This window comes from Ictidomys tridecemlineatus, chromosome 15, assembly GCF_052094955.1.
Source record: "Ictidomys tridecemlineatus isolate mIctTri1 chromosome 15, mIctTri1.hap1, whole genome shotgun sequence".
In the NCBI taxonomy this organism is placed as follows: Eukaryota; Metazoa; Chordata; class Mammalia; order Rodentia; family Sciuridae; genus Ictidomys; species Ictidomys tridecemlineatus.
Window position 1 is genome coordinate 51258517 of NC_135491.1, and position 15330 is coordinate 51273846.

Here is a 15330-nt window from a genome sequence, read left to right on the forward strand (position 1 = left end):
TTCCTGTAAGACCTGGGTGATTTTGTTGTCTGTTTGTTCAATACATATAATAGGGTGACAAAAATGCCCATTCCTCCGGCCCCCTTTTTTGTATTATTATTGAGTTTATGAGCAACTTAACGCCTAGTACTACCTTCTATAGTCTTGGCTCAAGGCAGGTGTTAGGTGCAGAGTTAGACCTCACCACGTCGGATCTACAACTACAACTCGGCACAATACTTTGTATTCCTGCCAGGGTACAACTTGGAATCCTGGGCTCCCAGCCCTGGGCACTCTACAGAGGACCCTGAGGAGCCTTGAATTGGAGCTGGAAGGGTGTGCTCAGCAGGACCTCCTGTGCCTCACCCCCATGCAGCATGTCATTAAGGAGCCTCAGTCCTTTACATTTTATAAAGAGTGTTTCCTGGTGATAACAGCTCAACTCACTTGTCACCAGAGGCAGGTTACTTGAGTCATGTCACCCATCTGGTGAAGGGGCAGTGCATTTTAAGGGACAGTGCATTTTTTAGATCTTTCACCAACCCCATTATAGTAACTAACTCAATCCTGAAAGCTATTAAATATATTTAAATTGACCATTCACTTTTAATTTCTATCAATGACTGAATATAATATAAACACAAATAGCTCAGAGGAATAAAATTAAATGATAAATAAAAAGGTATTTTCATCCAGGGCCCACAATTTGATTCAATAAATAATTTATTAGGCTTTTGAGCAGATTGCCCAAATGGAACTGAATTTTTTTGTTGTTGTTGTTGTTGCTGTTAATAACCATCCTGAGAGATAGGGGCAGATTGACAGACGTGGTTATAGTGGAGAGGCAGAGATGGAGACTCTTAAAAGGTATTATTAGGAAACAATACATTAAGCAGTCATGCTATAAAAAGTCAAGCAATGCATATAAAGCAAAAGTCCTTTAATTACCCTCATCCAATCATGTGTCTTTTCCAATGTGTGTCTCCATCCCAGAGTCATGCGTAAATCCTGCCAACTCCAATCTTGCAACATAAATGTTTTCTTCCAAAGCACTGACGAACATATTTATCTGCATATAGAAATGTTTAACCAGCTGGGTGCAGTGGCACAAGCTCCTAATACCAGCAACTCCACTCAAGAAGCTGAGGGAGGAGGATCACAAAGTTCAAAGCCAGCTTAGGCAATTTAGTGAGAGCCTAAGCAACTTTGCAAGATCCTGTCTCAAAATAAAAACTAAAAAGGGCTGGGAATGTGGCTCAGAGAGCACCCTTGGTTCAATCCTTGGTATCAAATAATAACAATAATAATTGAAATACTTGACTATTTTTACGCACCCACTGCACAAAATGCATGTATAACTAACAATCCATGCTTATATTTCCATCTATAGTAAGGACAAAAAGTCTCAGACTATATAGAAACAAGGAAGTACATTTCTATGATTATTTAAAAAATTTTAAACATTAAACTAATCAGCTACAGTGTTTCATGTTGCCTAAGCACTAATTAATATAATATTCAAAAACTTAAAATAGATTCAGGAAAGGATATCCAAGGGATTTTTTTTTATTTTAAGTTTCACAGGATAAAATGCTTAACAACAGTTTTTGATACACTTGGTCAAACATTCAGTAAGAGGTATGTATCATATAGGAGCTAATATCAAAACTTGTACATGGCAAATATGTACTTGTAAAATAAAAAATTATGAATCAAACCACATTGAGACCACTTGGGGGCATATTTCACATAAATATTTCTTCTGCTTTGAATTTTAATTATCTTGAATTCTCACTGCAGAGCATTAGAGAAGTTTTCTTTAGTCGGTTAGTTTTAAAATTATTGATGAGGAACTTGGTGAATCATATCTATTCTGTGAAAAATTGTTTTTACCTATAGTGAATTTTATGTGAGGATGGAATAGAGTTTCAACATTATTTAATATGTTTCTGCTGCATAAATATTGGGTAGCAGTAGATTATTAGGCAGTCCCTCTATTGTGCTTCAGAAGTGCAGGATGTCAAGATGATATTGGAATTCGAATTCCAAAATGGGTGGCATGTGATGTCACATTAAAGTTCTTAACACTTAAACACTTGCTTCCTCTTTCCTTGTTCTTTCTAATATAAAAATCAGCTAAATTTTCATTTGCATGAAATACTCCCATTTTTGGCTTTTTTCTCTTTCTTACCGCTTTCATCCATATTCATTTAAAAAGAATTAAAAAATGAACTGGGTTTTAAGTGTAAATTTTACCTTTTCTCTTGGCAGTGTTGTGCATGTTACATTTTAATAATTTAAACAATTTCAATAATAATTGGAGAATTATTTGCCCAAATTGAAGTTTCAGATATTCATTTCATACTATTTTATTTATGATGAGACTTTTTTTTCCCTACAGCTATCTATGAGCAGTCATGTGAAGCCTATAAACATAAAGGAAACACCTCAGGGTTTTACTACATAGATTCCGATGGAAGTGGTCCACTGGGACCATCTCTTCTCTACTGCAATATGACCGGTGAGTTAACCAACTTTCCTGCAATAGTTAAATCTGCATTAATGCCTCAAATACACAAAATTAAAATAAGTAAAGACTTTATCTAACTTGCAGCTTAATTAAAATGTGTATTTAGTAAAATAACTGAGCATAAATATTTAAAAATCAGTTGAATGGTGATGACTTAAAATATTTTTGTTTTCTATGCATGTGGTCTGTTTTTAGAACATCTAATAATAAATGGTTCCAACTATCTCCCCAAATTAAAAAAAAATGGTAGAATTTAGCAGAGAAAATTGAAAAAAATATTTACTTTTTAAATGTATGTAAACATTACATTTATATTCTAGAATTCTTAGGTAAATTTACACAGAAATTATGTTTGGTTAAATTCAATATCCATTCATGATAAAAAATTTAATAAATAACCCATAGAAGAAAAATTCTTTAATTTGACAAAAAATGCCCACAAAGAACTTAGGGAATTTGTAAGAGTTTATGGTGAAATATTTAAAACCCTTCCCTCTATCACCAACAGTAACACCACTCTACTCAATATATGCATTAGAGGTCTTAGCCAGTGCAATAAAACAAGAGAAAGAAATAAAACATTTGAGTATTGAAAAGGAAGGCCTATGATTCTCACTATTCAGAAATGACTAGGTTATCTATGAAGCATATTCCAAACAACATACAGTAAAGGATTGCAATTCAGGAATATCACTGGATATAAAATTGATATCAAATTAATTTTATTTCTGTCTACCAGCAAATGACCCTTTAGAAAATCATATTTTCAATAGCATCAAAAGTCTCAAAAACATAGTCAAAAATGTAATAAAAAATGTGCAGGGCTTCTATACAGATAAGTACCAAGTGCTCTTTAAATCAATTAAAATCCTAAATAAATGGAGGAGTGTAAAATTTTCATTCATTAGAAGACTCAACATTGTACGACATCACTGATGTTGATTTAGTACAAACCTAAATTGGAATTCCAGGAGGGTGCTTGTTTGTAGGTTGGTATAATTATTTTGATAAAAATGGGCAAGCACCTTCTACAATTTATAAGCACATACCAAAAGACAAGAAGAACCAGGAGAGTCTTGAAGAACAGATTTGAAGGACAACTCTACCAGATACAGACGTTATGCTGACAGGCTAAGTAAAACAGTGTGTAGATGGCATCAAGATAAGTATACTAACGAAACTAGATGCAGAGTCTGTAAACAGATCTACTTGGATGTGGATAATTGATTTTTAGCTAAGGCCATACTGATGTACAGTGAAGGAAAGATAGTCTTTTTTACCAGTGGGATTGAGTGGAAATTATATATAAATATTAAAAAAAAGAATAGAATATAAATGGGACGTTTGTTGACCAGATAAGAGTGAAAGCTGAAGCTGTGACAACATTGGCTTGTTTAGTGTCAGTTGGGAACCTGTGATTGGTGCTCTAAGTTTCACTGTCCTGTACCTGTCGGCAAATAACTGCAAAAGTGTTGGAGTTACAAACAACTTGAGCAAGTAGGCAAAGTCACAGACAATGAGAATCTACATTAGTGCGTGTTGACTTCTATCATGTATCTTATGTCTATTATGGGTAATAAGTTAGTCAGATGTACACTACTGAATTACTAAATTATATCTGCAAGGTGTTGAGAGCAGAGACACAGACATTCAGGGACAGCTACTGGTCTCTAGAAGCTCTGAAATATTAAAACTGTCAAATAGATGTGACAACCCCCAAATATGAAACCCACAGAGAGGAGGATATGTCAAAACTCTCCTCATTTATCTGGTTTTGCAGAGGAGCAAGACTCGGGAAGGGTCAGTGCAGCCAGTTGAAGACGTGAGAAGGTCAAGAACTAATACCCTGGTCCCTTTTCTCATAGAACTTTTTCTTCTAGAAAGCACCACCTTCTATCATGTCCCATTGCTTGTATCCAAATCTGGCATAACAATTGTGAAACTGAGACAAAATGCTGAATCGGTAACTTGAAAATGTGTAACCTCTAAAAAAAAAAAATCTAGTTAGTTTAGGATCAGTGTCACACAAATGATTCCGCATGGATTAAAATAACTGTGCAAGCATTACAAACCAAACAATATAAACAAACAAACAAACAAATCTCCGTTTTGAATGGGCAATTTCCTAAACCAAGTTAAAGACTGAAATTTCCTCGTAAATAGAGTATTCTAAGTATGATTTGGAAATAATTAGGATGAGATGAATCTCAGTGGTTGTCCCTATTGAGATGTAGGGGACTGTTTTCTTCTACACTAAATTCATTGCTTTTTCTATAATGAAATAGTTTTATGTTCAAGAAGTTTCTCATTATTAAACATTGCATTGTAAGGAGCATTGTTTCAGTGAGGAGAAATTGATGAGAGCCGGAGTGGCAGCTTTCAAACTTCTGTGTAGATGGAAATTCTATGCATCACACTCACCACTTCCTACAGCACCATTACCACAAGATTCCTGGGTTTAGTTTCCCTGACTCAGTAACTTTCTAAGCTGAGGCCTGAGTCTCTGCATTATTAACAAACACCCCATGCAATTTTAGCATGAGACACATGTTCTGTGTTGTATAAAAATAGCGTCATTATTTTTACTTTGGACATTTTGTTATTAGAGGCTTCTTACTGTCTAAGGAGGTTAATAACGAAATGACATTATTCAGTCGCAGCCTTGTTTATATCAAGGTTTGCTCCAGAACACTAGGGGTTCTCACTCCTGTTTCCTTCAACAAAGCATTTTCCACCTGCTCTTCTGACCTTTATCACATCTATCACCCTCAGCTATTAAGCACCAAGCACCACAGCTTTGCAACTGTGTTGCTTAAATAGCATGTTTTTTTTTTTTTTTGTTATCACACTAAAAAATAGCGGTCCGCCTAAGATAAATCAAGTTCTTAATTGCTCAGTAGCTTTATTTACAATGCATATTATTAGAAATCTCTTTAGGGAGAGACACTGGTAAACCCAAATTACCATCCAGTTTTTTAAACTTCATAGATTTTTCTGCCTCTTTCAGCAGTCTCTTCTCATGCATTTCCCTGTGTCTCTTTGCCCTCCAACTCTTGTTGCATTTTGTAAAGGATCATTTTTGAGAAAGTGAAATCATGAATCTCATGCAGATGTAAAAGTAAATGTTAAAAAAAACGCATTTTAAAGATTTTGTTTAATACATTATTAATGAAAAATTGGTAAGCTGTTAAAACCAGTTCAAGGGAGAATTCAAAGAACAGAGGCATCGACACATCAGGAATATTGAAAGAAACGTGCTCCCGAGACAGAGGAAACCCTGGCTTCCTGGGTAGGAGGGAAGGACGTCAGTAGACCTCCATCAGGTGCAAGTGCAGGCTCTTGGCAAGAATCACTAATGATGTGTTGAAGGAGACTGATACCCGTCCTGGAGATCAGGAACGGGTCCTTGGTCCCAGGTGTTGATGATTAAACACCTGAGAAAATTGCCAAGGCGAGTGCAGAAAGCCAGTTTTACTCAAAGAAAGGTGACAGAAGCAGCAGACTTCTCCAAAGAGAAGGGGGCCCAGAGCCGGTTGTCTGTGGGAGTGGGTGTGTCTTGGTCTTTTAAAAACCAACCCCAGGACCCCACCCTAACCCCACACATATTTTGTCTTCTTCATGTCCATGCCTAAGGGTAGGAGCATGGAGGGTAATCATTAGCAACTTCTTGGGCTGGAAAGTGGGATCCCCAGGTTAGCTGTTAGCAACCCATTGCCTTGTCTTTAATATCCAACCTTCATCCTCTGGACCCCCATTATTCATTACCTACACAGACTGCCCCCTGCCTCAGTTTGTTGAGAAATGTTACATATCCTGTCCCCTCAGGCCAGGTGGGGCTGTAGGCAGATTGCTTTTTGGCAAAGAAAGCATGCAGGAAGTCAATACGGTGGGCTCATTCTACAGAATTATTCTCTTAACCTCCTGTTCCCACCATCCTCATCTCTCTATCCCCTTGCAAGACAATGCTTTTCTGTCTAAGCAAAAGCCAAACAAAATAAGGAAGTGAACAAAAATTTAAAAAGAATCCCAACAACTCAGGTTAAAGGCTGAGGAACTATAAATATGTCTGGGAAGTTAAAGAGAGCAAATTTCTCGAGAGAGGTTTCAAGGTGTGTCTCCTGAAGAGGCGCTTGCCCACTTTCCAAGAGTAATAAAACCTGAAAATTTGTCCCTTTGTCTTCAGAGATGTGTCCTGCTTAAGCTCCACTGGGCTCCTTCTACTGGTTTGGTGCCAGGATGCAAAGGGGGCAGCTGGAATGTACTGCTTTACCCTGGGAGAAAATGGCCTGTGGGGAATCCATGCTGCTAAGATTCCCTCTTAGTGAATGTTCTCTGATCCAAAGTCCCCTGTGTGTGATAGGATAGGCAGGTAGGTGGATACAGAGATAGATAGATACAGTTGGATATCATCTGTAATGGAATCATTTATTAATTTGCAAGTAGAGTATCATCTTAGACCCTTGACAGTTTCAAACTTAACATGATTTTGTAATCCTATCAGTTATCTATAATTTATAGAGTTATAAAACAGCTCCAAGGCAGTGAAAATTTCACAGTTCCCATAGATCAGAATCCATAACCAGGGAGATTGCGCTCTCTCGACACTGAGTTGTTTTGGATTATTCCCTTGTTTATGCCCTCATTTCCCCAATATATGTCTTCTGCATGTTGTGCCAAGGTCCTGTGCTACACACAGGGGACACCATGGTGAGCAGCTCAGAAACTATTGTCCATCTCACATGGGGAGAGACGATCAAAATATCACTGAAAAGCACATGACAGGTCGTGATGACCTCTGTGACATTTTCAGTTATTATTTCCAAGCGGGTGTTTGTAGAAACCTCAGCTAACACAGCCTTGTCTGGAGGAACACGGAATAGGCTCTAGGTAGGGAATTTTCTGACGTTCCCCTGTTAATCTAGCACAGGGGATTTGGAGTCTGACTGTGGGGCACTCATCTCCATTGCTCAAAATCAACTATGCTGATTTCATGGCATCAGAAAAGTTCTGGAAATCCGGATGGTATATGTCATCTGTTTAATCTGACACTTTGTAGTATTTTTAATTAGGTAATAAAATTGCATACAGAAACTTTCATAATGTTGAAATATTTTGGGATTTCCAAAGAAAACATATTTGATTCTGCCCTTTATCCGTTGCCAGGCACCATGGCTATGAATCTCTTAAACACTGTAAAAAAACCCTGCTAGAATCACATGTTAATTGTGATCCAGTAGATCCTAAACTGGATACAAGTCCCTCTCAGTGTGATCCCAAAGGCACAGAGACAAAGGCTTCAAGCAGGTTTGTTGTCTTGCTCTTTTGGCAGCTGCTCAGCCAGAGTTAAGCTTCCTAGTGCACACCACAGATTGACCACAAGGAAAGGCACATACTTCTGTTGAACAATACAGGCAGAGCCCAGCAGAGGCCAGACTGACAGATTTGCCTTGGCTAATAACAACTTTCAACTTCCAACAGCCATGGTTGAGTTGGCTAAAATCAGAGGATTTCCAATATACTCTGTTGTCTAGTTTTGCCAATTGATTTACCAAATTTGGAAGTGGAGGCTTAGCTTTCACTTGACTTCCCAAAGGGCACAGATTCATGCCAGGTCAACAGTCACATCTCCTGATGGCTTCTGCATTGTACTGCTGGCTGCCCATAATCAGTTTTATTAGCTTATAGATCATGTTCTCTTTGAGAAAAGCACCCTACTGATAAAGCTGTAGGGTGAGCTAAGAGGCAAGGGGGAAATGGAAGTCTCAGCTATTGTTTTGTGGATCCACACATGGAAGGCAATAAGGCTGCCAGATTCCTTCCCAGTCTCATTTAACCAACCTCTCTATGTTGATGACTATGAAAGAGGTGGGAGTGAGATTTTTCAAAGTCTACCACCTTATCTTGTTTGCACTGTTGATTCCTGTGAATGAATTACCTAAAAAAAAAAAAAAAAAGTGAGAGGGGGAAGATTACCAGTACTGTTTTCCTCCAGTTTTGAATTTTCCTGTGACACAGAGGAGTTAAATGACTTCACATCTGCAAGAGCTGTGTCAGTTTCCAGTGTGTTCTCAGTACTTAGTAAATCAGAGGTCTTTTGAGGAATCCGTTCTTGTGCCTACATATATCACAGTGAATGCAGAATGAAAAGAGAAAGTTGAAGGATAGGTACAACACGCCCATCTTCTGTTACAGACATTGTGGGATTTATATTAATTTAAGTAATTTTGGTAATCAGTATGATGGAAATGTTTGCCGACTTTCAGGTAGCAATTGTGAGCACTCTCCTAGATACTTTTTTGGTGTGTATTAGTTGAGATATTGATAGTATATCAAATGGTTTCAGTTCAAAAGAGTAACTTCCTATTGCATTGCCAAACTATCAGATGATACTAAAATGAACAATGGAAAATTTGATTTAAGAAGAAAAAGATCTATATACTCAGAATTAAATCATGACTAAAAAGAGAAATATAAAAACTTACTTTGTTTTTCTTTGCTGGAAACATGCATAATTTTTAAGAGTAAAAAAGTATTTGCTTATATTATGTGATATAAAATATTTCACTGTTTTTTAACATGCACCCCTATTTTTACATTGTAACATCACTGAATTCTGAGTGTGTCACCAGTCCACAATGTTTTGCAGTTAAAGTAGGGAACATGTTTTTCTTTCTTGGAGGAAAATGAAATAATCATGCATCTTCAAAAGAGAATATCAGATTTGATGAAATGAAATACATCAAAAGCATCTAGCAATCATAATTTTCTAATATTTTTCATCATAAAATTTGTCTGGCTAAATCATATGAATAAGTAAAATAAAGCCATTGCAAATGTATGGTGATAGTATGCATTTCAGGGAAAGGAGTCACTTTAATTTAAAAATTTTGAAAATCCATTTGTATTGATTCTACCTCGCAGGGAGATTTGATGACTAGAAAAATTTGACTCAGATAAAAGGTGATTTTGATTTTCTTTATTTATTTTAACTTTTGCAGACTAGTGATGGTCTCCTCTCTTTCTTCCCCCATTTCTGCATACAAGAAACTGCATGGACCATCATACAGCACAACGGCTCTGACTTAACAAGAGTCAGAAACACCGACCCAGAGAACCCACACACTGGGGTTTTTGAGTATGTGGCCAGCATGGAACAACTCCAGGCCACCATTAACCGCGCGGAGCACTGCGAACAGGAGCTTGCTTACTACTGCAAGAAGTCACGGCTCGTGAATCAGGAAGGTGCGTAAACCGAGGCGTCTGCCTTGTGCCCCTGTGCATATCCGTCCTTACTCAACCAGATCCTGAGGATTTTAATTCTACCCAGGTGTTGAGGGTCCACGTACTTAGCAATCATGTCACAGCCTGGAAGTCATACAGATGCTGTTGCCTGGAGAAAAGAGCAAGGTCAATTTACATTGAGCTTCCTTCAAAGCCTTGATTGCTTTCCAACTCTCCTCCTGGCCTTAATTGGATCATGTACAGACCAGGTTTCCTTCTAACACTCAAATGCACAATGTTTATCCTCATAAAGGGAAGAGGCGCATCAGGCTTATTTTATCATGGAAAAGAGTGAGTACAAGTAGGACTTAGTTGCCTGAAAGTGACTCTTCTGCTGGGCTCCTTTTTCATGACTTGTTGACAGGTAGCCTCTGGGTGCAATTGAAAACTAGAAAAGAGTGGAGAAACTGTTGATTTGGGAGTGCAGATAGGAATCAGAAAGCCTACTTAACCCTTTGTTTCATTCTATCCAGAACCAGTCCTAGGAATTCTGTTTGGGTTTTATATTTTTCTCTCCTTGGAATATCTCCTGATGTCAGAATAGCAGGTCCCCCACTTCTGCCTTGGGGTGGGCCCTGGTGACCTCATTCTTTGTGTGTGAGTACTTCCCCCCACCTCTCAGCTTGCCATCTTTCCACATTTTCCAACCACCCAGTGTACACCCAGTGTACCCAGTCTACACTATTAGCCTTCAGGAAGGAAATTCACCCTCAGGAAACTCTGTGTCTAGCACAACATTTCTCTTCCAGAAACTCTGCTGCTTTGTCGCTTGTCTGTCTGGTAATGACTTTTGCCTGGATCCGAGGTCTGTGTGTTCTGCCCGTTCGACCCTCATGCTACTCCTTGGCACACTGTTTTATAGCAGGGATATCAATCGGGTTTCTCTTAAGAAATGAGAGAGGATGCTAATATCTGCACAATGAAACTGTCTTGGTCTATATTCTCCTAAGAGGGTTGCAGTTACAGAACAATCAGAAGTTAAAACATGTGTTTCATGTGATTATCTTCTGTCATTTGGATCATCTACAAAAATGTTAAGCTGTTGGTCTGACATTTGAACCTTTTATTTCCAATTAAGCTTCTCTCCTATTTGCTCTCCATCCATTTACTAAAAGATGATTTTTCTTGGCTGTACCCCAGGTCCCTCTGGACCCCCAGTCCCTTTTTCAGAACGTCTTCATCCAACTTTTATCCCTCAAATACCAATTTGTGGTCCCAACTCAAATCTTATCTCTCTGCTGAAAATTCAGTCTCACCTGTAAATGAGGATCAGGCAGTTGTAGTGCAAAAAAATGGTAAGATTTACAGAGGAAAGAGAGCTCAATTCAGGTACCAGCTGTCTCATTTCCTAGATAGAGAACTTAGATGAATCTCTGATTCATCAGATGAATGAATGGATCAGTAATGACTCTCTGTCTTTGCCTTCTCTTCTCTGAATTGGGGCTGGTCACTCCAAGCTCCTGTGGCTATGGTGCTGATGAGATGGGGTGATAAACACAGAGTGTGTGACAGGAGTCCTCTTGCAGTAGGCTGTCAGGGCATTGAGGTCACCGTGGACAGACTCAGTTTAATGTGTAACTCTTTTCTCATTGTGCTGAATGGTCATCTGATTTCACTTAGCACAGTGCTTCATGAATGTCCTTGTTACACATGGCAGGACTTCCCTCTTTTCTAAAGCAGAATGATCCTTCATTACGTGTGTATCACATTATCTGTATTATCTCTCAGTGGGCACTTGTGGTGTTTCCATGTCTTGGGAGTTGTGAATAATGCTGCCATAGTCATGGGAATCTCCTTGAGATAGTGGAGGACATAAAAGCCACACATAGAAAGACAAATACTGCATGATGTCATGTATATGTGGAATCTAAAAGGGTTGAATTCACAGAAACAGAGTAACAGGGTGGCTCTGGGGTCTGGAGGTGGGAGAGTGGGAAGATGTTGGTCAGAGTGCAAACTTACGGTTATAGATGACCCTGGAATTGTGTAGAATGGATTGAGGTTGAGCGACTGAAAAGGGAGAGAAAACTCAGATTCTGGGTTCCCAACAAGAAAGGCAAGGAGGAAACGCAGGAAGCAGTGTTATGTTTAGAGCCTCAGATCTCAGGGAATGAGGAGTTTCAAGATCCGATGAGAACACGCTGGGTATGAATATAAAAATGTATTCTTAGCAGTGAGGATCGATGTGGCTCAGCACACTGACAGGGTGTCCCAGGGAGCACTCGGTCATTTAGGATTTTAACCGTGGGAGGGAGAATGTTCCACCTTGATCATCAACACTTATAATTTTAATTTTTAATTTCTCAAGATTTAAAAGATTCATTTTCTTTTTATTTATTTTTTTGCTACCAGGGATTGAACCCAGGGGCACTTAACGACTGAGGCACATCCCCAACCCTTTTTTTATTTTTCATTCTGAGACAGGGTGTTGCTAAGTGGCTTAGGGCCTTGTTAAGTTGTTGAGGCTGACTTTGAACTTTTGATCCTCCTGCCTCAGCCTTCTAAGCCACGGGGATTATAATTATGCATCACTGTACCTAGCTAAAAACTTCATTCTTATCCTGATTTAAATTATTCAGTTCTCTTTAAGAAGCCTTGGGTGGAACCAAAGGTAATTGGTACCTTTAAGACATTTATTAATTTCTATTTTATAGGGAAAATTGGAAATTTAGGTGGGAAAATAGGATTTAGCACTTAGGAATAATTATTTATTTTCTATCAAAGAACACAGTGTTTTAAGCAATATGTTAACATATATCTAGTAAATGTTTCAAGTAGGCTTAACCTTTGACTAATGTTCAAATCATGCAAATTTTTCTGGATAGTAATAACTTTGTGCATCACATAAGCTTTTTTTTTTTTTTTTTTTTTTTGGGTTTTTAATCTGGTGGAACCAGCATGTGTAGTGACCCTGCGGGGCAGGTCATCAGCATCAGCAGAGGGGCCGCCTAGTAGTAAGTTAAAATGAGCACTGGCATTTGTTAGTAAGAGAGGAATTAGTAAAAGTCCTGGATTCTCATTGGGATGGATGGTGATGACTTAAAGCTCTGAAAGTCAACAGAAAAATGATCACCTGCCTCTGAGGAGCTGACAAATCAGATGTTGCTTACATTTTCCTCATGCCCCGATTCTCAAGTGACTATGATTTTTCCTCTGAACTTGTTTTCCTTCCCCCAAGATGGACTGCCTGCATGCCTCACTTCCCTGTCTACAAATCCCTGCTTAAATGTTCTGTCTATTCTTTGCTTGAGCTCCTTGGCATCATGTTTAGTCTTAACTCAGAAGGAGCTGGTAGCTGAACATTTATCATAGAAAGAGATGCATTTGGCTAAGGGAAACTTTTTTTTTTTTTTTTTTTAGTGTAATATTTGCTTCAGGCCTGGAGATCTTTCTTTGTTATTTTTGTAGTCTCCAAATAAATAGCCAAGCCATTAAATGGAAGAGAAAATATGGACTTTCAAACAAATCTTAAATCATGGAGAGGGAGTGCCGTACCATGCCTAATATTTAATAAACAGCTAGTCTGTCTTTAGCCAATAAATGTATTGAGATAAATCAGTGCCTTTACATAACATTCCATAGTGTTTAATGGGCATTTCATGATTTCAAATCAAATTTGCTGTGTTACCTTAATTACTGCAGTTCATAATTTGATGCGAACTTGCTTCCAAATTATTTTTAAAGAAATTGCATAGATGAACTTCTCACAGGATTTTTTCATCTTCTTTTTTTTTGCTATCATAGTTAAATTAAATATGAACCACTCATTTCTTTTTTACCCAAAGGAAAAAGAAATCTATCAATCATTTAAGGCTAATAATCATTTTTTAATAAATCTTCCTTAAGGAAATGCCGTCCATGATAGTGTTTAAAACATCTTTATATCACATCAATCATTCTCTTTCTCCTTTTGTTCTTTTGAACAATTTAGGAAGAAAGAGAATTAAGCTGGGGTGGAAGCAGATGTCATGGTTCTCACATTTGTCTTGCAGATGGAACCCCTCTGAGCTGGTGGGTTGGAAGAACTAATGAAACTCAAACTTACTGGGGAGGCTCTTCACCTGATCCTCAAAAGTGCGCCTGTGGCTTGGAAGGGAGCTGTACTGACGCCCACTATTTCTGCAATTGTGATGCTGACCGCAGCGAATGGTGATTTTCATGATTCCTGTACTCAAGATAAAATGAATTTGTTAAATTAATCACTCAAAGTATGTAGAGCCAGAAAGATACTGAACAAGTTAGTGCAATGACTAAATTAGTTAAAGGTTTGTTTAAATGAAAATGTGGTTCAGTCAATCTAATCCTGAATGTTCAAAGCTTTTAAACTTATTTTTGCAATGGACTGTTACGTGAGTCAAGTTATCATTCTCTTTAAAACTACGTGTAATTAGACATTCCATTATTTTCAAAATATATTTTCAGCCAATTACCAAAGCATGTTTCCTAAAAACTTTAAACATATAATCGAAGAGTATCTCACAATTATCTTATATCTTAACACCTGGTTCTTGAAAGTGTAAATCAAACATCCACAATTTATTGTGAAAAGGTTGTGATTTGACTAACTGTCTAAATAATCACAAATTCCAGAATAACAAATCCAGAATTTTTATATCATCTACAATATCCAGGATATTATAAACGAATGTTCCGAGGAAGAATAAACTTTGATCTGAAGTCAAGAAATTAAAAGAAGGTATTATAAATAAACTTTGGGACATGATGTTAAAATTTGCAGACAATACTTTAAAGTAACTGTTATAAAAATGTTTGAAGACTTCAAGGTTAAAAATAATCCCAGTGATTGAAGAGGGAATTTTAATAAATGAGATTTAAATAAATGAGAAATATATTAAAGAACAAAATGTAAATTTTAAAATAGCAAAGTACAGCATCTGAAATGAAAAATTCTAACAAAGTTTCATTAGGCTAAAGAGAAATAACATTGGACAAACATTCAGATCTTCAGGAAGAAATAAAGAGCACTGGAAATTATAGATACGTTGGTGAATATAAAATCTGATGTTTAAATTCTTAATACAAAACTAAACTTCACTGTTTAATTGTTCTATAAAGTTTATAACATGGATTTAAAATATACTGCAGCAATAGCAGAAAGAATAAGAGTGTGTGTGTGTGTGTGTGTGTGTGTGTGTGTGTGTGTTTGTGTGTGTGCACACTCTGGAATGCATGCTCTTATGAGTGGAGGGGTGTGAAATAAATTATCCCCCAGCAAGCTTCTGACATTTTATATTGTTATACAGTATAAAATGTGAGTAGACTGTGATAAATTAAGGATGCATTTTCTAATTCATAAAGCAAACATTATAATACAATAGAGTTTTAGCTGAAAAGTAAAGAGTGAAAATAAAATTTGAATACAAAAAATACAGAGTAGATCAAGATGAGGCAACCACGGGGGAACAGAAATATAAGAAATCATGAGAAAAATCAAAACAACAACAACAAAACAAATAATGAATTGCTAGACCTAAAACACACTCTGGATCGTTGTGCTAAATGTTAATGAATTAACCAGA

General features: G+C 37.4%; 1 protein-coding gene across 2 annotated transcripts in view; it reads left to right on the forward strand.

The window, feature by feature from the left end:
• Cntnap4 (contactin associated protein family member 4) overlaps positions 1-15330 on the forward strand; it is a 239533-nt gene that overhangs the window by 171803 nt on the left and 52400 nt on the right. For both annotated transcript variants that reach the window (XM_005318444.4, XM_078032697.1), the window contains 3 exons: positions 2381-2500; positions 9554-9751; positions 13783-13939. In XM_005318444.4, the coding sequence (XP_005318501.2) occupies positions 2381-2500; positions 9554-9751; positions 13783-13939 (475 nt within the window). The remainder of the gene's footprint in view (positions 1-2380; positions 2501-9553; positions 9752-13782; positions 13940-15330) is intronic.